The sequence below is a fragment of the Caloenas nicobarica genome, chromosome 16 (assembly GCF_036013445.1).
Source record: "Caloenas nicobarica isolate bCalNic1 chromosome 16, bCalNic1.hap1, whole genome shotgun sequence".
Lineage (NCBI taxonomy): Eukaryota > Metazoa > Chordata > Aves > Columbiformes > Columbidae > Caloenas > Caloenas nicobarica.
The window spans coordinates 5,880,717-5,903,927 of NC_088260.1; the positions used below are offsets into that span (position 1 = coordinate 5,880,717).

At 42.7% G+C, this 23,211-nt stretch overlaps 1 protein-coding gene across 1 annotated transcript; it reads right to left on the reverse strand.

Moving 5' to 3' along the window:
* Window positions 1-4,209: 4,209 nt before the first annotated feature.
* SVOP (SV2 related protein) lies at window positions 4,210-20,519 on the reverse strand. Its single transcript, XM_065646509.1, has 16 exons — window positions 20,485-20,519; window positions 17,075-17,235; window positions 15,931-16,016; window positions 15,732-15,830; window positions 14,779-14,850; window positions 14,430-14,554; window positions 11,869-11,932; window positions 10,478-10,603; window positions 9,318-9,446; window positions 8,967-9,040; window positions 8,557-8,633; window positions 7,326-7,433; window positions 5,955-6,066; window positions 5,205-5,286; window positions 4,884-4,973; window positions 4,210-4,482 (listed from the first exon to the last, which is right to left on the reverse strand). The coding sequence occupies exons 1-16, from the start codon at window positions 20,517-20,519 to the stop codon at window positions 4,276-4,278; spliced, it is 1,647 nt and encodes a 548-aa protein (XP_065502581.1). The 3' UTR covers window positions 4,210-4,275.
* Window positions 20,520-23,211: the final 2,692 nt, after the last annotated feature.

Genomic DNA, 23,211 nt, shown 5'->3' on the forward strand with positions numbered 1-23,211 from the left:
AATGCTAAAGCAAATGGCCTGTGATACCACGTCACTAGAAGCCACGCAGTGAAACAGCACCTGCTCCGTTTCACTTATTTGAAATGGGATACTAAGGACCAGATTCCCCTCCCGTTCGCACTGCTGTAAATCCAAAATCACACGGATTCAGAAGAGCTGTGCTGGGTGAGCAGGGCTGTAACAAATCTGTGCACAGCATGTAATTGATTCTTCTGATCTTAGAGCCGGTAGGAGCAGCTGTCCTGGTATCTGACCCGGCCTTTCCGAAATCAAACAGAAATCATCAGATGTGTCATTTTATTTGCAGCCTAATTTTGCTTATTTTCTAGAAGGCCATGAGTTAATATGCACGCACAATAAAGGTAATATTCAAATACCTCTTGCGTACTGCTTTCTCTTCTTCGTGGTGGCACAGAATTCCACAGAAACCCCCCAGAATCATCACTCCACGTCTCCCAGGGGACTGTCAGTGGCTGCACACGCTGGGAGAAGGAAGATGAACGAGACGAGAACACACATATTAGCATGCAAAGTATTTGCAGCTCGTTAGTCATTTTCACTCGAACATGAACAACCTTACATTTGTAAACCACTGGACATCAAAAGTAAGAATATCATTTAAAGGGTAAGGACTACAGTCAGGGTAATGCACTTAATTCTATTTTATAAATAAGAGATAGGCAAATAAATGGAAGGAAACCTTCCTGCCCCAAAGCACAGACACACGCTGAGCCTGTTCATTATGTCCAAATGCACAAAACACACACAAAATGGGTCGGATCTGCAAAGCGCTGGGCCCTGGCAGATCCCACAGAGCGGCGTATACCCCAAATCTCTGAACAAGACAAAAAATGGTAAAGTGACTGACCCTTCATAAGAGTCCCATAGAACAGCCAAGAGCATTTATATTGAAAAAACTATTTATTTGTTTAACATAAAATATCTAGTGTGGAATTAAACTATCCAATGTTGCATCAGTAACAGAGGAACAAAAGGAGTATTTTACAACAAGCTTGATATACACAAAGTTTTTAAACATTAAAATGTATCCAGCTTAGAAACTGTACATTCAAACACAGGAAAACATTCAATGTTCTTTCGGCAAGCATTTAGGAATAATAAATCATTCCATCAAAGCACACTTGGAGAATTATTTGTCCCACAACAGCTTTGCACATTAATATATTGGACAGTTAGTAAATCTCTGAACCCCACAATTGTTTGCTCTCGATTTTAATTCAAAATTATCTCACTTTATTGTTTTAAATGAACTAGCTATATTAATTCCTTCATCAGTGAAAAATACTCGACAGTGTGTAAAACAATCTTTGGAAGCTTATTATATACATCAACGGTGTTGCCATATTAACAAAATATGACTCGTGATTATTTATTGGCTATTGTGTATCAACCCGAACATTCTTCAGTTTTTCAGTGAACAATCTAAAATGTCCTTTCATTATTAATAATACATTAAGACCTGCAAAACCTGAACTTCAGTTTCTCCTTCCTCCCTGGCTGCTCCATCCAGCTGATCCAAATCCCACGACCATCCCTGGGAGCTTCTCTCGCACTCCAGCGAGCTCCGATCACGCTCCAGGCATCCCGGGCTCTACATCCAAGACCCAGAGTGTGAGGATGTTTCAGCAGGACCCACCAATCTTGGCATTTATATCATTAAACACATTTTCAATGCAGAATTCATAAAAAGTAAAAATGGCTTCATTTTTTTTTTTTAATACTGTAAATGTCACAGGTTAAAATTGAACTACTCCACAGCAGCAGAAGGTTTTGCATTATCTATAAATCTTCACCCAGTAAATATTTTATCTGAAGTATAGGTATCTGCAAATTCAGGAGATCTATATGCTCCACCCAAAACTCTGAACGCCCGCTTTCCTTTCAAACTGTTGAATATTGACTCAAAACCATGAAGCGATATGTGAACATTAACACTGGAAAAGCAGAAATTTAACAAAAGGAGCTTTAATAACAGACAAACTTGGCAGGGGGCTGGGAGGTGGAATCCTCCAGGCCACGGATGTCACGCGCTTCGGATTCCTCCTCCGCTCTACCGTAGGGTTACACCTGCAGAATTCCCCAGGGACCACCCGGGTTTGGGGTGTTCACCCCACTGTAAACACAGCTCACGGCAAAGCCACACGGCAAAGGACACGGAGCAGCTGCACGTGCCCCGGTCAGGCGTGGACCAGCACGTTCCCAAGTGCCATCACCAGTGGGAGGAAGAGGGTGGCAGCCAGAACCGCCACCAGAAGGTGACCAGTCCATCCGACACCAAGGCAAAACAGGTCTTCCAGCTCACCGGTCTAATATCAGATCTAAACCCATCCAGGATCCACCATGGAAAGCGGGATCCCTGTCAGCCGAGCGGCTTTTTCCCCTTACTGAGACAAGTTTCCCTGCTTAGCCCAACTGCTCCCGGAGCCTTTCGTTGCCGTCACCACCATCGTGTGGTGACCAAAGGGACATTTTGGTGCCTTGTCAAACTTTGACTTTTCTCAGCAGGAGATCCCCACACACAGAATATCAATAACCTCTTTGGCCTTTTTTTACTAGTCTGAGTTTCCTCCATTTCTTTAAGGAATTACCCACTTGTCATTTTCCTTCAGTGCTATAAACAAACAGCCTAACACATCTCAGAGTGCTGTACTGCGCTGCAGTGCTGTAAAACCCTCTGGGGAAGCTGAACCCCGGTTGTGCCTATTTGTTTTGCACTCAAACATGGACTCAGTCACCTGCTCCCGCCCCACAGAAGAAAGCGGCCTCATTCTCAGAATACTTAAAATATCCTATCGTGCAAAAACTGGTTGTACATTTACCTATGTTTATGTGAGACAACCAACCACACACTCTATAAAAATGTATTGCTTCCTGCAGCCTAGGGATTAGCATTTAGTCCATCTCACTTACATCTGCTTGTGTGTCTCATAGTCTGGAATCCTGAAAATAAACAGAGACACGGACGAGCCACATCTCAGCTCCCTGATGCATTTCCTTGCTGCACATCCACAGACTCTGGAATCTGACTTCCTGCAAAGCCACAGATTTCTGACAAACAAGACAAACATCTGCACCTGAGTTCTCTGACAAGAGCAGGATCATCAACCTTGATGAGCTACACCTGAGGGAGTGGAGCTTCTCATCTGAGGATAATTGCAGTTAGGCTCTTCTCAGGATTTTTGTTCCTTTATGACACGATGCCAGCTACATTCCTTTGTCACCAGCTTGATGCCACAGTCAAAGTACAATCAGCAGCTATCGAAAAGTCCTGCCTGGCTGTCAGGAGATCAGCTTCTCTATGGAGATATTCCAAAGCAGCTCCATCCAGACTGCGACATGCAGCTCTTCAGACTGAGGCTTTTTTATCAAAGATTTTGGCTACACCACCGTGAGAACGTTCTTAGGCAAATGGAGCAAAAACGTACCCAGAACCACGCAGAAAACCACGGCGTGCATCTCCACGCACACAGAGACACCAGCACGGCTGAAGGAGTCTTCACCAAGCAGCAGACAGGGTGCTTGATGTTTCTGGCAATGTTAGAGGAGTCAAATCCTGCTCCAAACCATGAGGATTTACATTTCTTATAAAAGGTTTCATCTCTGCAACAAATACCACTCCTCACTGACTCAAACTGCCTGCCTTGGGTGGGAGAAACATTCAGAAAATAGTTTTCAAGCAATCAGTGCCTGTCAATTCTCAAGGAACAGAACCCATAGGCAAGGGAACTAGAAAGCATCGGTTGCTTTTCTGTTATCACATTTTGTTGTTGTTGATGGCTAAAAAGTGCAAGGCAGGCATCTAATTCATAAAACCTATTCTGTAGCATATGGAATCCACCGTGTGCTATGCCAGGTACACAATAAATATTAATCTTTAGTTTTTAGGCATCAAGAGTACATTATTTTAAGTACAGCTTATACTGAGTTGCATTCAGTTAGCTATTTGCTTGACACGGGACATTTTAAGCTGAAGAGCTGACCATGCAAGCACAACAGACTTAAGAAAAACCCTTCCTGCTAAACTTCAAACGACACCTGGATCAAATGCCTCTCAATACAGAAGTAAAGTTTTTATGAGTGTGAGCAAAGAGCAGCAGGGACACAATTGGCGTAGGTTCAACCCAAGAGTTCCTGCAGTTTGACACATGACAGTGGCAGTGACGGTATGGTCAGCTTCCTATGCTTCAGGGTTGGATTTTTGTGAAAGAGAACTTGCTTGTATCATTCATTCTTTCAGCAGGTTTTCATGTCACATCATTCCTGTGAGCCGGAGTTTGACCTGGTGACTCCTGGGGAGTGAGATCCTTTCCCAACCATCTCCTGTCCCCACTCCCTGTGGCTGGACTCCTGTAAGCCACGACCTTTTGTTTCAATGGGCAAGAAGCAGGAGGCCACCGCGGCCAGCAGGCAACATCCGCTGTAAACCACCAGTGTTAAATAGACTGAAGATTCCAACATCACCTGCAGAAAGAAACACAGAAAAAATGAACCAGTATCCCAGAAAAAACCAGAAATATTAATGTAGTAGTAATTTTAATTGCAGTATTGGAAAAAATGTTTCACATGCACTGCTGCATGCTTTCTTTCCTCAGTGATGACACATAATTCAACACTGACGAAAAATCTGGATTACAAGTGCCAGAAGTGCCAGCCAGCCAGCAGCCTGCTGCTTGGTCATTTATCCCCTATCATATGGCAAGAGGGAAATTCAGAGGTGAACCTGAACTCAAGGAACAGGCAACACTACCCTCCTCCAGCACCTCATGCACAGATCCCCCTTGGTTTGGCCCCTGAAGCAGAAAAGCAGATTTGCCATCACCATCTTGTGCCTTGTGCCTCGTGTCTCAGGAGAAGGGTTTTACCTGCGCGATGAAGGGGGTTATGAGCGCTCCCACTCTGGCCATTCCGCTGCACGTTCCCAGGCCCAAAGCTCGTGTGGCTGTCGGATAAACCTGTGAACAAAGCATCTGCCCATTAACTCCAGTGGGAAGTCCTCTTCCCTCCAGTCTCCTAAATCAATGGAAACTAATAACTGGTACTACAGCAAGTTCTGTTAGATAATGGCAATGAGATAATCAACTCATATCTGGGGTAAGGTCCATTGTGAAGAGGCCATAAAAATGACTTTCCCACCATGTTCTCACTCCCCTTAAACATTCTCATTACAAAAACAACCTCCTTACCTCAGGAGTGTAAACATAAGCAGCCTGAAATCCTCCTGAAATAAAAGCTCTTGCAATGAAGAGCAGCACAGTAAGAACATTTCTGCGAGAATAAAAAGGAGAGCAGTGTTTGGGATTGTTCTGTACAATGTGTTTGTTTAACTTGGAGGCAAGTGCAATAGAAATACTAAATCGTTAGAATGATTTCCTTTTTTTTAATGAACCATTTGCATTTTTTTCTGGACCTTTAATATAATAATCATGCCAAATAACCTGCATTCCCAAAATCACATCAGGTTTCTAAGTGTATTGATTCTCACTGACAGCTGTGGCCTATTGAAATGTTTTTTTCAAAAAAAAGAGGGAGGCAGAGACACGGCTTGGTTGTGAAGCACCACCCTGGCACAGTCAGCCTGAGGAAATACGGGTCATGAACGGCAGAGAGCAGCACATGAACCAGTTACCGAGGCTCAGGACATCAGATCTGATTTAAAAATTGTCCAGCGGTTACCTCCTACTCAGACATAAGCTCTTATTTTCCCCTTTGGATTGCTCTGTCTGCAAGATTTCAGTGAAGGATTTCTCCTCTCCTGCTTCTTTTAGTTTCCTTCAAAAATCTGGTGAGAAAACCTAACACCATCCTTAATTCTTTCTCCAGTTGAGCATGACCATCTTGCAGCTTTTTGAACCACCACTTTCATTTCTGCTGCCATAACCAAGACAGAACATGGATGAATCAGATACACCAGTCATTCACCATGTTTTACTTACCTTCCAACGCAGAGAAACAGCAGAAGACTGCAAAACGAGAAGACAAAAAAGGACAGGGCCATGGTTTTCTTGCGGCCTATCCGATCAATAATCCACAGTGTCACTAACACACCTGTAGAAGGAGACAAGTTGGCTGTTGGGAACTGAGCAAAGGCGGAGGCTGCAGCAGCTGGCTTGTACCATTTTACTGATTATTGCAGCGGTTACCAATGTGAATGCTAAAAATGTCTGCTTTATGTCTCACTGGAATGTCTTTTGTTCAGCTTCTGACCATCATTCCCTGCTAATATTCCTGCTGCCAGATTTAAGGGCTCTTTAGAACTTAGTATTTTCTTTCCATTGCATTATTTATACGCTGTCATCCAATTATTTCTCACCTGCTCTTTGGTAAAGGAAACAGACCACGCCCTGTAAGTCTCACGTTAAGTTTTCTCTCTTATGCAACTTTTCCAGATCTTTTTAAAAGCGGACGTACAGCAAGTGTAGGGATCCTTTGAGCACCAGAGTTGCCAGTGTTATATTCAAAGTGTCCCTGTTATATTTTTTACCCCCACCTTAGTACGTCTCAGAATCGAAAAGGTCCTTTCACCTATAGCATCAGTCAAAGAGCACATATTCTCCTTTCTTTCCACTGCACACTGACATCCTCCCCCGAACCATTGTTATGAAGGACAATCCTCCCAGTTAGCAGGGACTATGTGTATTTACCAGTCAGAGACTTACAACTTTTCATCTATTCAATAGCTTCTCTTTGAGCATTTGTCCCTGAAACTACAACCTATAACAGTGAAAATAACTTGACCACTGCCTCACAGAATTATTTTGAACAGATTAATACTGAGAGATCATCTTCTACATCTGAAGAAGCAATGGCTATTACATACTAAAGATCTCACTCTTCCTGTGTCAAACTGTTCATTGAAATCCACTGAAATGGACTGAAAATCATGGCTGAGGCTGGACACAGAGCTTTAAGGAGCAAGTTCTCCATTGATTCACTCCACCCACGATCCTTTTAAAATCGTTCTGAAAAGTCATCTATGGGTAAAGTTCAAGTGATTCTGCTCCTTTAATTTAATTGTCACTCTTCCTCTGAATGCTTAATATGTTGCTTGGACTGAATCCACAGTCAGATGGACCATTAGAGCTTCCCAAAGCAATTACTGGTGATTTTATCTGTAGTGATCACACAGGCAGTGAGGAGAGCTACAGCGACTGTGTGCACTGCGTTTATCACGTAGTCCAAGCAAGGAGCTCCAGTGCTGTAGGAAAGACATTGGTTTGAGGCCAGAAATAAGAGCCAATTTCATCGCTCGTACTAGAGCCCGTCCCAGCCACATGAGGCCACTGATGCTTCTTTTTGTCACTCACCTGGGAATTCTGACAGGGTTGTCCAGAGCAGGTCAGTGTAGTCCTCCTCGGTCAGATACTCACAGGTCAGGCTGCACTTTGCTTTAACTTCTTTCCTTCTACTGGATACTGTAGGAGGAAAAATTAAAAAAAAAAAAAAAAAGTGAAGAAATCTCTTCTTTGCCCACCTTCCTTTACTCCTGCAATATCTTTATCACTCTTACTGCTGAAACAGATAGAAGGGATGTACCAAAAAGATGCTGCGGTACAGCAGGTACGTTCTACCTAGAAGACACAGCTGAAACCAAACAGTTTATAATCCTATTTGTGGCAGGATGTTTTAACCTCTGCAACCAGGGCTACCAGAATGAAAACTTACACTTCCTTAGCAGCTGTACAGGCTTAGATGTTTTTCAGTCCAGGGCTCATGACAGTGAACAGAATTAACATCAATAATTCAGTTTCTCCCTACATAAATTGGGATACTAATGCTTCATCTATACTTTGAGAAGACTGAATGATAACGTGTCTTTGTAAAAACAAGTATTTTTAAAGGCCACATGCTCCTTTGTGGAGGCTAACCAGAGCCAGAGCCCTCCAACAGCTCATACACTGTTGTAGAACCTTGGGATCAGGTCTTCTCCCAGTATTACCCATTCTCTTTCTATAATTTTCCAACTATCAGACAGTTTTCACAAATTATAAGTGTTCTGAATACAATAATGTGCCCCCTGGGGATTCAAATTTTTCAAGCCTCTTCTTAATGTGGTCAAAGCACCTTTTTTTTCTTTTTTTATGCAAAAATCTGCAACAAAAAGGGCAATGGATTCTCACCGTTATCTTTTTCTCAGCAGGTCTTCACATCTTGAGAACCTGGGAGCTTCACAGCAGCAGCAGTTATCTCTATCTCAGAACTAATTAGGCCTGTCAGATCTGGGAACTTACATTTATTCAATCACCTTTTTCTCAAGAAGAACAGACACTTCTTCTAACAGGTCTCCCTTGAAGGTTGTCTTGCTGTTTTACATTTTGGGCTCAGAACCACTGCAGGATCTCTCTGCATTGTGCAGGAGATGAGGAACAGTCTATCAAAAATGTTTAAAATATAATAAGTAACCCTTTAAGTGGACGCCTTAAAATTCAGGCTGGCAGCCACTGTCCTTTTCAAACTAACAGCAGAAGGCGATCTAATAAAAGATATTCCACCACTTAACAGGGTATATTTAAAAAGAAAAGATGGACTAGTACTCACTGCTGCAGACATCTCCTGCTTGGAAGAACTCTGTAGTTAATAAAACTAACCCATAATATGAAAAAGCATTGGAAAACCTGCAAGGAAGAAAATGAGAGAGGATGTCTCAGCTGGTCAAACCTGTAGTAAACAACATGAATCAAAACTGAACCCACTGTGTGAGGACTTCCACTAAGTGCTACCTGAAAGCTATTTTCTATCAGCATTTACAAAATGAAAGGGCAATTAGATTGAGAATGCTAGGGATTGGGTGGTTTAATAAATTATAAATCAATACAGGTTGGGGTTGTGGTTTGTTTTTTGTTTTGTTTTGAAGAGGAAGTTGCTGTATTTTAGTGATACTATAAAATACCTCCATTAAAACCCATTTAGAATTGTGCTGGCACTGAGCCATTTATATTTCCTCTTACCATATAAACCAGAGTAACAATGTGGTCCATCTAAAATGGGGTGTAAAAAGGTCCCTCATTTTTCCTCGGTCTTCCTGTTGGAAACAAGCAGAAGTCAGATGCTCAGCGCTCTCACTGCTCCGGGACAGAGTGGCAAGGGATAAAACAACACAGTACTGCAGACTCTGTCTCAGGATGAGAAACTACTCCTCACTGTGAAAGAGGCATATATCATAATCTCTCATTTTTTTATTACTGGTTGAGACATTAAAATTAAACTTAACGATGATTATTTGCTTAGAAAAATACACATGAGTGTAGCACAGTTGCATTGTGTCCCACCTTATTAAAGTTCCTGTTACCTGTACATACCTGTCTGGAAATAATTAATTTTCCCAAAGGCATTGGAGCTCCATTCTCTGTTGCTATCCGCTTTAACGTGGAAATTGCTTTTTCTTGATTTCCAGATAATACATCATACCTGGCACTTTCTGGCAGCCACTAGGAGAGCAAAGCAGAGCACATGCACAATGATGTCGAAAATACACCACCACACATTTCTTGGTGGGTTTACAGTGGGCAATCCCAGTGACTCCAGCAGACTGCAACCATAGGAGAGGATTACAGAAATAATCCTTAACAATTCACAGAACCATCTTTCTGCCAAATGCCAAACTCCTCGTTAGGCTTTCAGAAACTGCACAACCCCATTTTCACCCCATTTTCAAGTCACAACTCCAGGCTAAAATCTTTCCTTTCTGTTGCCTTGGTTTTATTCTGGAGAACTGTCAGGCATTTTTGCAGGTTCTTTCCATTAGACCTTCTCAGTAGGAAAGGCAAAGCATCCAGGGCAGATAACAAGATGCTCTAGGCATTCCAAAATTTGCATTTTTAAGCTCCGTTTAAAAACAAGCATGTTAGTACCTGTATAACTGGAGGTATTCCTGAAAAACCATGACAGTGACTAAGGAATAATGAAAGCTGCTAAACAACCTGACAAGGACATATATCTTTGAGAAGACTGAGTGATTGACAAATATATTACCTAATAGTGCACTGAAGCTCAGGTTTAACTCATATATGTCTTATTTTAGAATCTGACCTGCAGTATGCAGATTTTACCCCGGATTTGGGAGGATTTTTTAAGTGGTCAGTAATTATAGAAGTTACGATTTTGGCAAAATAATTAAAAAATCTAAAGAGCAACCAGGGAAATAACAACAGCTTTTAATATAATGTTGATTCCACTGAGCTCAGCTGAAACAAAGTCATTAAACTGGAGAGATTTCCAGGCCTGATTTGGTTTCACAAAATTCCAGCCCATCATTGTCCTCCAGCAATTACAGTCACATAAACACAGCTCACTGGAATATTTTCACTAGCACCCTGTTGAAACAACAGCATTTTTGTCATAATTTCAAATGTTTCAAAGACGACACCAACAGAGAGCTCAAAACTGTCCCGATTTCCTTCAATCGGGTTACAGAATCAGGTAGAGAAGCGGTAGATGGATTCTTTGAAAGAATACCTACAAAGCACAGGACAGCGAAGAGCAAAAGCGGGAGAGCAGAAAGAATGAGAAGCCACCGCCAGCCAAGAGTGGGCATCACCAACACCGCGAGAAGGACCTCAAACACAGTCCCAATGGCCCAAAAAACCTGCCAAGGGGAAAAGAAACAGTCACAAATGAGAACAAGAGTGCTCTTGAGGCCTCCAGCTTTGTAACATTCCAAGACGGGCTCACTTCGGACAGCTGAAGAGCGAAATGCCAGAGACAATTCAAATATGCACCACTGTATGGAAACCGAGTTCAGACATTTTAAGGGGATTTGTTTAAATGTTACAGAAGCTAAAATGTTCGGTTCTGAAAATCTACTATTGACTTTCTCTAGGCACCCATCTTTAACTGTAGGCAGGTTCTCATATGGAATAGACTCATCGCATGGTGTTTCTCAAGCAAAAATAATATTAATATATCTGTTTATGAGTATTATTCCCAGCTATCACCATGAGACTTATGGTATTTTTTTTCCTTACCAAAACCAGGCTACCAAAGCCACAGAATTTGGTCTGTAGATGAAGAAGGAATTGCTACTTTTTTAGCAAATAATGGAGCTGGCATCCTCTTGCACATCCTGCCCATGCAGGATTATTCTCCTTTAGATTACAAATCCACTTAGCTCATTATTTAACGCTCAGTGTATATTTCTAACCCAGGGCTGCTCAGAGGCAGCCAAACTGTGGCAGAACAAAAGTGACACAGAAAGGAGTAATTCATCTACTGAACTCTATTTAAGAAAGATTAATCAACTGAATGCAGGACTAGCCAGCAGTTACCTTAGATCTGGTTTCGCACTGAGAAGTTGTTTCAGTTTGGTGAGGTTTTCCACAAGGATGCTGCTTCCAAGCTGATGCAGATAAGCAACAGTCCTGTTCTCTGACCCTTCAACCATCCATTAAAGGGCTGCAAATTTTGCCTTAAAGTATTTATAGGACAAAATTCTGCTCTCTGTGACTTTGATACATTTGGATTGACTACGGGGAACTGAATTTAGCCCTGCATTTACTGAACAGTCCGTTCTCCACTACCCATTACTGAGTTATAGATTAATTTCACCATGAAATTAGGTGGCACCCAAATACCCCCCATGCTAACAGCAGGAACTCTGGCAGCACTGGATGCAAATGAATTTGCAAAAAGGCAAATTTAACAAGATTGAAGCATCGCCCCAGCAGATTATGCTGCTTCCGGACTGAGCTACTTAGTACTGGTGTAGGGGGAAACGTCAGCTCCACACTCACTTGGGCAATCGAGATTCGCCTGCAGCTCTGTGTGAGACTTCTAGTCAGTAGGATTGAAAGGATGGAAGCAACAGCAGAATTTCTCCCTCTAGGGAGCAGTATGCATAGCTACGCTGCTCACCTCTATTAATAAAATGCATTTTGCTCTGGCTTTCATTGGAAGGAATTCAGCATATAAGGTTACCCTGTGAAGAGTGAACATTGAGAAAAATGTCACGTTAGCACATTGAGAAAAATGCCACGTTAGCACAATGAGAAAGGTTCAAACATTTCATTTGCCTTTTATGAAAATTGCCAAACCCGTAGTAGTAACACAAAAACGCAAACCTGTTCCCAGCCCAGAGTCAGCAAGACTGGGGGCACTGGTTCAGACACCCCTTTCCACATCAGAATAAAACCCCTTGACTTCATTGTTGCAATGGAGGACAGAATTTGGTCTGTTCATGTGATTTTGTAACCCTGTAGTTGTTAGCTAAATGTAGCTGTTCTTGATGCATGTGTGTTCACAACCCTGCTTTGCTCTGACACAAGCATTACATTTGTTATTTGCAGTGTGGTCCACCAGCATTCAAGACAAACTCTTGCTGGGTAAAGCATCTCTTCAGGGCTTTACAGCTGGCTCAGAGAATTCCGCATCAGTCTGCTCTGCCAGGTTTCAGTTCCCCAAGAGCCAAATACTTTCAAGGTCTGTTCCTGTTACTGGTATAAAATATTTTGCATTCTTTTCTTGTGAGAATTCAAAAAGAAGTCATCTAATCCTGCAGAGTCTTTGTTTCATGGCTGTGCCAAAGAGCAGTGGTACAACTTCTCTGTGAGTATTTCCTGAGGATGAATGCAGGGCCAGCAGACAGCCAAGGCTCCCCCGTCTTCTTCAAACCGCCTGGTAAGACTTGTCGCTCTTCGCTCCTCCTCTGTTTGCATTCCATTGCCTCATCCTGCTTCTGCTGCTGAACTCCTCAGGCTTTCTTTGATGTTCGTGACAAAACTCCCACTAAGTTAACAAATGGTGGATTGATCTCCGAGTAGCTTCCCAGAACTCGGTTCATTGAAGTACCAAGTTGCATGCAATATTATATTAAATCAGTGACTAAGAGAGGAAGTAAAATCACGTAATGAAATGTAGAGTGGTCCCCTATATATTTCAGCAGAAAACAGGAGCTGATTAATGCTGTACCAAATGGTTTCCTTAAGAAAATAGGCCATATCTTTGCAAGTCAGGATTTTGGCACTGTGAATGAATAGTCGTACTCAGCGTTAGATAATATCTCACAGAAAATTCCTGGAGGAGGCCACAGCTTCTCAGGTGCAGCTCCTTCATACGTATAGATAGAGGGATAACTGCTTTAGTCAGTTAATTGATTATTGCTGAGTGCTTCCTTTTTAATAGCACCTTTCACAAAAATCTCTCACACCCATTATAGAATACAGTATTTCAATTATAGAGATACCCACATCATTCCATTGAAATTCAGCTACTCATATCCAAAGTTACGCATCCTATTTATGGATATTAGGAAGGAGCTACTTTTCCTGCTTCATACATATTTACTCCTCTGCCAAAGGAATCACTATTCTAGTTGTAACAAGAAACAGACTCAGCAGCAATGGAATCCACTCCGAGTTCTGTAACCGGCTCATCTTTGTCTCTAAGTCACACAGCCTTTGTGCGTTATACGCCCTGTCAAACGGCACCAGCTGTGCTGTGGCTGTTCCACTGGGCTCTGCGGAACATCATTAACACATGTTTGCAGGACAAGGCATTATTAACTCTAATGCTTTGACTTTGTTGTTCTCCCACCTCTTTCCAGTTGTGCTCACTTGGAACCTCATGGCAGAAACTGCCTCACTGCTGTTGAATACACAGCAGGCTACAGACTTTCCTATTTTACATACACATCACGCTTTTGTGCAGCTTCTGAAGGTGGGCAGGAGGGCAGTAAAAGAAAATTAATAATAATGTGATGTTCCATCTCAGCTCTGAATCTTTTATAATATCTGGGAATGGCAATAGAAAAGACGGGATATTGACTTGCCTTGTGAAGAAGTCTATGAGGCGTGAATCAAAGTTAGAGTCTGATTAGTCCAAAATAGCACCTCCATGGGGCAAAGTATCAATTATTAATAAGGATAAAAGACTAAACAGAGAGAGAATGGCTATACTCTTCCCTTTACAATTATAATTAAAAGCTTAGAGCAGAGCTATTTATCCCAGGTGAAAATTTAGAGATCCTCCTCTTCAGTGAATGGAATGACATGGTAACAGAGAAATATCCCAATGCTGCCTTCTTTTTAGAAATGTGTCTGAGCCATCAAAATATCTTCAGTGCTCCAGGTTTGGGTTGTGTGGTTTTGGAATTCTAACTTGGGTTCAGATGTGAAAGTTTAGGCTCTGACTGAACAATAATCTGCAGTTGTACAAACACCAGGAGTCAGGGCTCAGCTCTACCTCTAAATTCTCATATTTACATCATGACTGTCTTGTGACAAGACCGTGTTGTCCCTTATAGACTCTGCCAACACAATCTAGCAACACAGTGTTTAGGCACAGCTACGAAATGCTGTCTGTTGTGGTTTATCCACTTCAGTGGGACAACTGAACAGAGGCGTGTCTTCAATTCAACATAAGGATTTTTAAAAAATAATCAGAAAAGAGAAAGTTTGGACTTGTGAATATTTACTTACGACTGAGGCACTCCTCCGATCCCAAAGCCCACCAGGCCCCTCAGCACCAAGATCCAGCTGTACACTGGTGCAAAACCACTCAGGATCCCATAATAGAGCGTCCACAACACGCTGATCTTCAGGCCCTGTATTGAACAAACAAGCACAAGGAAAAGAGTTTCTGCTGTAATACAAATTAACAAAATGTAAAGTAGAGCTTCAATTTCCATTTTTTTTCATGGGAGGTCAATTCTGGCCCTGCTTAAGCCTACTTAATACATGTGGACTATGACATTTGTGAACATCATGCACTGAAACATCCACACTGTAGAAATATTAGAATATATTCTAGTAGGAGCTGAAGACTTACTGTTTTCCTCCCGTACTGATCTGAAATGTTTCCCCAGAGAGTGGAGCTGGACATCATTCCCACAAACACCACCTGTGAAACACCAGAAAAATGTCTTCTCTTTAACAAGAAGACAAGTGAAAATTTCCGTGCGACAGCAAACAGGGAACAACTTCACAGTGAAAGCAGAAAAATTCAGCTCTAGCAATAGAGCAAAATGTCCAGGTGTCCTGGGTATAGTTCCTTTGCACTAGAGACTGTTAAAAATAATTATTCACATAGTGGGACTTTTCAAAAGTCACTAACTTCACTTCCATTGACTTGACATGATTTTAACTGATTTAAATCTACTGAGCATTTTGAGCAATTTACACAACACCACAAATAGCATCAAAAGCTAAAGGAAAAAAGAAATGCAGGAGTTGAAGTGCATGCCCTGCAACAGTGGCATATGCTGAGAGAAGGGTCCCCAAATGAGTTTTCTTATCCCAAAGGGATTGCCTGTTTCCAACATCACATCACAGCATCACACTTAGAGGTGGGATTAGAAGAGCTCTGCTTGCAAAGATCACCGGATGATCCACCTCAAGAAGTGATTGCTTGCTCTTTCAGCTTCCAGTCTATGTACAAGCATGATTAAATGTGGTGAGAGAGGAAGATTTTCAAGAAAGACAGTAAAAATTTACCAATCCTTTTTTTCAATTAGTCAAATAGTTCGAATTTTAGGATGAGTCTGAGTCAATTCATATATTTTCCTGGAAATTACATGAAACTTTAAAGCTGAAATTTGCACAATTTCCTCAGTTTTCACTGAGTTTCATTTCTTCAAGCTCTGGCTTTTAAAAAAGACTCCTATATTCTTCCAAGCCAAAGGCAATCTGCAGATTTAACTTTAGGATATAAAGCATAATGTCTGAATAACAATGAGTGGAAAAACCTTATAGAATACAGGATCTGTTGGTTATTTTTCCTACCGATGTGAGCAATGCAACCTGCCAGCTTGGTAATCGCCACTCACAATGAAGCTGAGGAGCTAGGATACTTAAAATCATCATTTCCATAGCATCTGCCATCTAGAGAGGTAGAAAAGAAACAAAAATAAATAACTGCCTGAAAATCGCTGAGATTCTCTAACTGATTATCATGCAATCGACCTTGATAACAATTACTTGCCCATGCTAATCCAGTAATAACAGACAGCTTCCACTGGAACTTTCCAAATCCAATGGCTTCCACCGCATCTTCCACCATGAAAGTATCTGGAAAGAAAACAATTCTAGCGCAGAAGCATATTCCCTTCCTAGTAAGAGCCACCCCTTGAGACTGCATTTTCTGTGAATGCAATTACTTATTAACTGGGTCACCTACGGAGATCTAAAATATATAACAGGGAGCTACTTAGCTTTTATACAGCTCCTATTCAGGAAAATATCTACCTTCTTTAGGAATTGTGCTAAAGCCAAAATAATTCTAAATATTCCTAGAATATTTTCTTCACAGAGAAGTTAATCAGTGCAGCACCAACAACTCCAGTGCACGTTCAGCCTGTTACTCCTGGGAGAGACTCCAGCAGCCACTGAATTGCAGCTGCCTCTGGTGAGAAGTGCATGAGCTGTTCAACAGCACAAAGCAAGCGATGGGAAGTGCAGAGGAATATTTATTGCATGGAGAGTAATTATTTGAATCAAAAATTTGTCCAAGACACATATATCTTAAGACATATTTTGTTTAAAATCCAGATGGTTCTTGTTTGCCACACATTGTCATGACCTCATTATTTTGTTCTTTCTGAAGAAACTGAGATATCTCAACTTCCTTTGCTCAAATACAAAATGAAATATACCACGAAAAGCACACATTAATATTCAAGTTGTTTAAATCAATTTAAGTCTCAGGGTTTTAACACTTCCAGCAGTTTTAAAAGTACATTAGCCACAGAAAAGCTTAATCTAGCTAGGAGTTGGACGCTCCCACAAAGCAAAAGACGAAAACACAAACCAAAAGGAAATAATCCAAAATCCGACTGATAAAACAAACAGAGACGTCACAAGGCGTCAGTGTGTGACTTGAACCCAGGCGTCTGATGTGATGGCACTAATGCTCAGCACATTGGGGTGTTGCATCACTTGCACTTTTTTGGGTGATACGCCAACTGAAATTCTACATTTATCTGCAGACTTGCACTGATGCACTTCTTCCTTCTTTTACCCGGCGATCTTTAACTTCTCTGAAAGCAGTGTATTCAGCCTGGTTGCAACATCATCGAAATGAAGAGGCCAAAACTTTCTCCTGACAGGAAAACAAGAAACCTACTCACCATCAGTTGGGTTGGCAAATTCTTTTGGCACTGCAGCTCCATCCTCCAGCTCGACAGGCTCTAGCTCTGTCCGAACACCCTCAATCTGAATTTCATGTTCTCCTGAAATGACATCCTCATCTGACCTGGAACTTTCCCCGGTGCGGCGAAACTTGACCACTCTAAGAATACAGAAAAGAGAATTAATACTTTGGTGGGTCTTTTCCAGGTTGAAGCTCTGTTTAATCTTCAAGTCCTGTTTGGGCAAACAGCAGCCAGGTTTCTCCACATCCTCCTGTCCTTGTAGGAAGAACCCAAATTCAACTTTCCACATTGCTTTCTTAAGACTGATTTGTGTCTTAGCAGACACGGAAGTCCTGAAATTTGTCAGATTTGTAAACATTGCTCAGTGAAGTAGGATTAATAAGATAATTCAGTGAGTTTATTGATTTTTTCCCATCACGCTGATGATTCTGTGACTATAGACACGATTGCTTTCATCTCTTGTCTTAAACAGAAGTATTTACTATTATGTAATTAATTAAATAACCCATATTTTAAGAAACTACTTGATTTACCATACTGGGTTCATCTGTACATTTTTTGACTCTCTCAGGTAATGAGGTGGGACAGAATAAGAAAGTGAATCCAAGGATATGTCTTTTTTCCTTAGGTTCAAGCCAGAACTGCAGATGGTACCTGCCTGCCCGGTACAGCCCTGGCATGTCAGATGATGATGGTCACGAGTCTCGTGCTCGCAACTCTCTCCCAACATTTTCCCATCATTCATGGCACTAGCTGAGAAAAAATGGTCTCATCTCTGCAGCAAGGCCACGGAGAGAACAAGACACGAAAACCGAACTTTGTTAAATTGACACTACTTTCACATTTCAGTTACCAGGACCTTGTGCAATGCTTCATGTACATAGAGAAGCTCCATTTTCCATCAATTAAGTTTCCTGTGAGCAACAATTTTGAACCAGATCTACCATCTTTAATGTAACAGACTCCTCCAGCTTCTTTCACTTTACCTGCAACATCAGTGTAACTTTTTCACCTTAGCAACTGATAATTTCTTGGAATTCTGTGAAATAGTTATTTGGAAGTAGTTCAAATTAGTCTTGCTACTACCTCTTCTGACTTCCAACACCTGAACATTTTAATTCTACAATGAAGATTAGCAGAGAGCCTCTTGAGCTGCAGTTTAAGACTCTGGTTTAAGGGTCAGCAGAACGAAACTCTCAGCACCCTTGCCAGCTGCAGTTGCAGCAAACTGCCGTGAGCGTCTGGCATTTCTAAGGGTGAACTGGAAGACTTTTCACATTTGGCAAGACCTCAACTCTTATCTTCTCTGACAAGTGCTGCTGATGTAACCTGGAGAGAGGCAGAAGTACAGGGACTGTTTTGCAAGGTTATCCCTCATCTGCTTTGCAGACTGTTGAGATGTTTGGAGATGATTTTTTCAGGTAAACAGGGCATTCCAGGCTCTGTATGGGGCAAATATTCCTTGTACTACTTCAGTAATGCAGCTGGAATCTGCAGCTGGAAACTGGAAGCTTTTCTCTGGCCTTTCTGTCTCGGCAGACAAACAAGAGAGTCACAAATTTTGTTTTCTAAGATAACATTTGAAGATCTTAAACACGAGAACACAAAACAAACCCCAGGCCTCTCTGAAATGACTGCAGTGAAACTGGGGTTTATCTCACATTCCGATTTGGGGTATGCAGAGAATCCTTCACTCAGCTCTAAGAAAAGACAAAGAGAACAATGAAACTCATCTGAGTTCAGGTTCATATTTAGTTCCATTGACAAACTTAACTTTACATTCTCTTAATCTGATTGGTTTTTTTAACCTATCTTGATTTGAATTTTCTTTTGGTGACCGTATAGGACAAACACAAATAATTATTACTCTTGCATTAAAATTGTCACTGAAGACATGATCCTCACAGGACCTACAAAATATTACCATATACTCTTAGCAAACACTGAAATTTGTATGCCCAAGAGATGACTTTTTATTACAAAGGGTAATTGATACCAAAGTACCATTCATTTCTTAGTTGCAAAAGCTTTAGAGGCACATGGTTTAGCTACACAGGAAGTAAACTTTTATATTTGTATTTTTTTAAAGGAAGACCCTGACTGTAACTTCAGCAGTCTCCAAGCGTGGTGCAAAGCTCATTGAAGTGTATGGGCAGCTCTTCCCCTGATTTCAGGAGGAAAAGGCAGTGACTGATCTGAAAACTGTAAATACTTCAATGGCATCTGAGTAGAGAGCTATCTGGCCACATTCCCCACCACAGGAAATAAAAAAATATGTTTATCACTTAGGAACCTATAAAACAAATTGACACAAATGAAGAAAAAACCACACAGTGATATTTACTGTTCCATACTTGCAAAATTGTTCACGGCTGAGGCATCTCAGAGAGCTGCATTTGTCTGCAAGATCTCACAGCACCAAATATATCCAATTACACCTACATTGCAAGGTACCTTAGAACATTTTTCTGTGTTTTGTTTAAAAAAGAAAAAAAAATGATTGGGAAAAATGGCCTAATAAAATCATATCTTATTTTTCTTATTGACAAATCGAATGCATCCAAACTAAGTATTTGAAAATAACTGGAGTTCATGTCCATTTTCCCAACTTATTAGAAATGTTATGGGACAGTTTGCTCTGTCATTGGCATGAGCTGGTTAATATTTAAGATCAACTTTAAGCGTGTATTCCCTGCCTTGCGGAGTCAATGATTTATAAATAGGAATATGTTTAAAAGCACCTGACAACGGAGCATGAGGAGGAATGCACTTGTTTTTAATGGAAACATTTTGCATTCATGAAAAGGAAATACTGGTGTTAAAAGGCAGCAATGCTTTTATCACCTTTTTGCACAGATCCAGCAACCACATCCCGACAGCAAAGAGCTCCTCCCCAATACCAGCATTTACCTTGTGCAGCAACGTTTGCTTCTCCAAAACATACAGTTTGCAAATACCGGCGGTACTCACTGCAAACACACCTTTGCAAAAAAAGGTTCCGATCCGCAGTGGCTTCGTGGCATGCGGGAGGAAGGGGAGGAAGACGCCTTCCCTAGCACAGCGTTATTTACAGATGCAATCCACCTTGTTAATGCAATAGTAACGCTTCCTCTCCAAAAAAAATATTTTGGCACTTCCATGGTTTTATTCCACCCCTCCTTATTTCTACCACCATCAAGTTTATGCAAAAAAAAAAAAAAAAATTTATATATATAGAGAGAGAGTGAATTTATGTAAGAAATGGAGCCGTGCGTGCCCCCAGGATGCTGAAGCCAGGCAGATGCACAAGGAAAATGGCCTGTGCTTCCCGGGCCTAGGACACTGCCCGGCATCCCCTCAAACCCGCGGCGTTCCCGAGCCCCCCGCGCCCCCCGGCCGCGACTCACGGCAGCTGCCGGAGCTGGAACAAATCCTCCTCCATGGCCGCGCTGCGGCGGGGCCGCCGCTCGCATCGCTCCGCGCCGGGATGGCCGGGGGCGGGCGGGAGCGGCGGGGCTGGACAGCGCCGGGGCCCGGGCAGCGCCGGGAGGGAGCGGAACGGACGGAACGAACGGAACGGAGCGGAGCGGAACGGAACGGAACGGCTCGGCTCGGCTCGACTCTACTAGGCACAGCTCGGCTCAGCTCCCTTCGACTATACTGGGCACGGCTCGGCTTGACTATTAGGTACAGCTTGGCTCAGCTCGGCTCGACTATTAGGCATGACTCGGCTCAGCTCAGCTCAGCTTGACTATTAGGCACGGCTCAGCTTAGCTCAGCTCGACTCTACTAGGCACATCTTGGCTTGGCTACTAGGCACAGCTCGGCTCAGCTCAGCTCAACTCTATTAGGTACAGCTCAGCACAGCTCGGCTCAACTCTATTGGGTACAGCTCAGCTCAGCTTGACTGTATTAGGCACAGCTTGGCACAGCTCGGCTCAACTATTAGGCATGGCTTGGCTCAGCTCGGCTTGACTCTATTAGGCCCAGCTAGGCTCGGCTCAGCTCAGCTTGATTCTACTAGGCACAGCTCGGCTCAGCTCAGTTCGACTCTACTAGGCACGCCTTGGCTCAGCTTGGCTCGGCTACTAGGCACGGCTTGGCACAGCTCAGCTTGACTATTAGGCATGGCTTGGTTCAGCTCGGCTCGACTCTATTAGGCATGGCTTGCCACAGTTTTGCTCAACTCTATTAGGCATGGCCTGGCTCAGCTTGGCTTCACTTAGCACGGCTCGTCTCTATTAGGCACAGCTCAGCTTGGCTCTCTTATGCACAGCTAAGCTCAGCTCAGCTTGACTCAGGCATGGGTCGGCTCAGCTTGGCTTCGCTCAGCTCAACTATATTAGGCACGGCTTGGCTCACCTTGGCTTTGCTCAGCATGGCTCAGCTCGGCTCTATTAGGCATGGCTTGGCACAGCTCAGCTTGACTGCCCTTCCCCTCACTGCTCTGGGGGTGCCACCTGCCGCTTGCCAGACGGGGCTCGGCTCCTGTGCCACCATCTGTCCTTGTCCCCCTGGGGTTCACTGTCTGAGGAGCCACCACGGGCAGGGTGCAGCCTCAGGAGTGTCACTGACAGGAGAAAATGATGGAGACATCCCCCGGGAAGGCCAAGCCAAGGAGGCTTGGGTGCCCCTGCTCCCAGGGGGAGAAAAAAAGCTCAGGAGGGTGTTGGCCTCTTTTCCCAGGTAACAAGTGACAGGACGAGAGGAAAGGGCCTCAAGTTGCACCAGGGGAGGTTGAGGTTGGATCTTGGGAACAATTTCTTCCCCAAAGGGCTGTCGGGCATTGGAACAGGCTGCCCAGGGCAGTGGTGGAGTCGCCATCCCTGGAGGGGTTGAACAGACACGGAGATGAGGTTCTTAGGGACATGGGTTGGGTTAATGGTTGGACTCGATCTTAAAGGTCTTTTCCATCCAAAAAGATTCTATGATTCTATGACAGTTCCTACATGTGGTCTCTTGTAGCGACCTGGTAGGGCTTCCAAGCCTGCACTCCTCAGATGCGAAATGAGAACAGTTTGTAAAAAATCTCAATTATTTATCTGAAAAGACACACCGTCACCTTGGTACATTCTTCCCCATAGGCCTTCTCCTTCAGTTGGAATAAACAGCTTGTTTGTGCATATTCCTGCATCTACAGGAGAATCTTTTGCAGAGAAAGGCCTGCAGGAGAAAATAAGGGGGAAATATATGCTAGGAAGATGACTAGGAGATGTTTGACGTGATTAAAATTTAAAATACATTTGACAAATTGAAGAAATGGCCTGAAATCATCAAGACAATGTCAAATGAAGACAGGTGAAAAGCGTGACAGTGAGGAAGAAGAATTAAGTTGAACAAATTCAGGTCATAGTTCAATACTTCCTATGATCCAAGAAGACTGCTCTGTTTCACTGGGTAAAATACTGCAGATAAAGCCAGTACAACGGGAAGATTTACTGACTGAAACTTCCAGAGCAGATCAGTCATCATGGGCCTTTATCAGAGAGGTCCCAGCAGAGTAGCCTCATGGAGTTCCAGGATGAGGTTTATCCACAGAACATGAATTCACAGAGACTCTGGGTTGCTTCTTCTAAAAGTCTTATAGAAAATGGCATTTTTTGAGTAGAGTTTTAGCTTATACATTCATTACATAAGCAACAACTTTTCAGAATATTTTTTTAATAAACAAGGTCCAATTTTCCAGTAAGTTAAGGATGTGAGATTGGGTCATCCAAGCATGCTGGTTCCTTTGTCACAGGTATTTAATGCACATGAGACAGCTCCGAGAATGGCACGTTGCTCATGTACATTGCAGCTGTCAGGACAATGTTATTTCTTCACATCCTTCTGTCCATCACTCCCCTGTTTCTCGCAGCCTCTTGCTGTCCGGTCCCTTGCTCTGCAGACTCTCCTCTTAGATTCCAACAAGGATTCGGCCAGAAGGACACAGAGGGGGTACTTTGCTAACAAAGGTCGTTAGAATTAATGCAGGGAGGTGTGAAGAGGGAGCCCGTTACCTGCCAGGCCCACAGACATGATCAGCAACTGCCATCTCGAGGTGCTCTCAAAAGCTGCACAGGTCAGTCATTCTGCAAGCGCTCCCGGATGCCTCCTCTCCTGGCACTGGCATGAAATACGCCTTTCTCTAAAGA

What these genes read in the sequence shown, in the direction of transcription:
- SVOP (XM_065646509.1), bottom strand. Translation starts at nt 20,519, where the DNA reads ATGGAGGAGGATTTGTTCCAGCTCCGGCAGCTGCC. An exon ending in ATTTGCCAACCCAACTGATG is followed by an intron (nt 16,017 to 17,074) that starts GTGAGTAGGTTT and finishes TTTTCTTTCCAG; the next exon opens with ATACTTTCATGGTGGAAGAT. An exon ending in AGCAGGAGATGTCTGCAGCA is followed by an intron (nt 7,434 to 8,556) that starts GTGAGTACTAGT and finishes TTCCTCCTACAG; the next exon opens with TATCCAGTAGAAGGAAAGAA.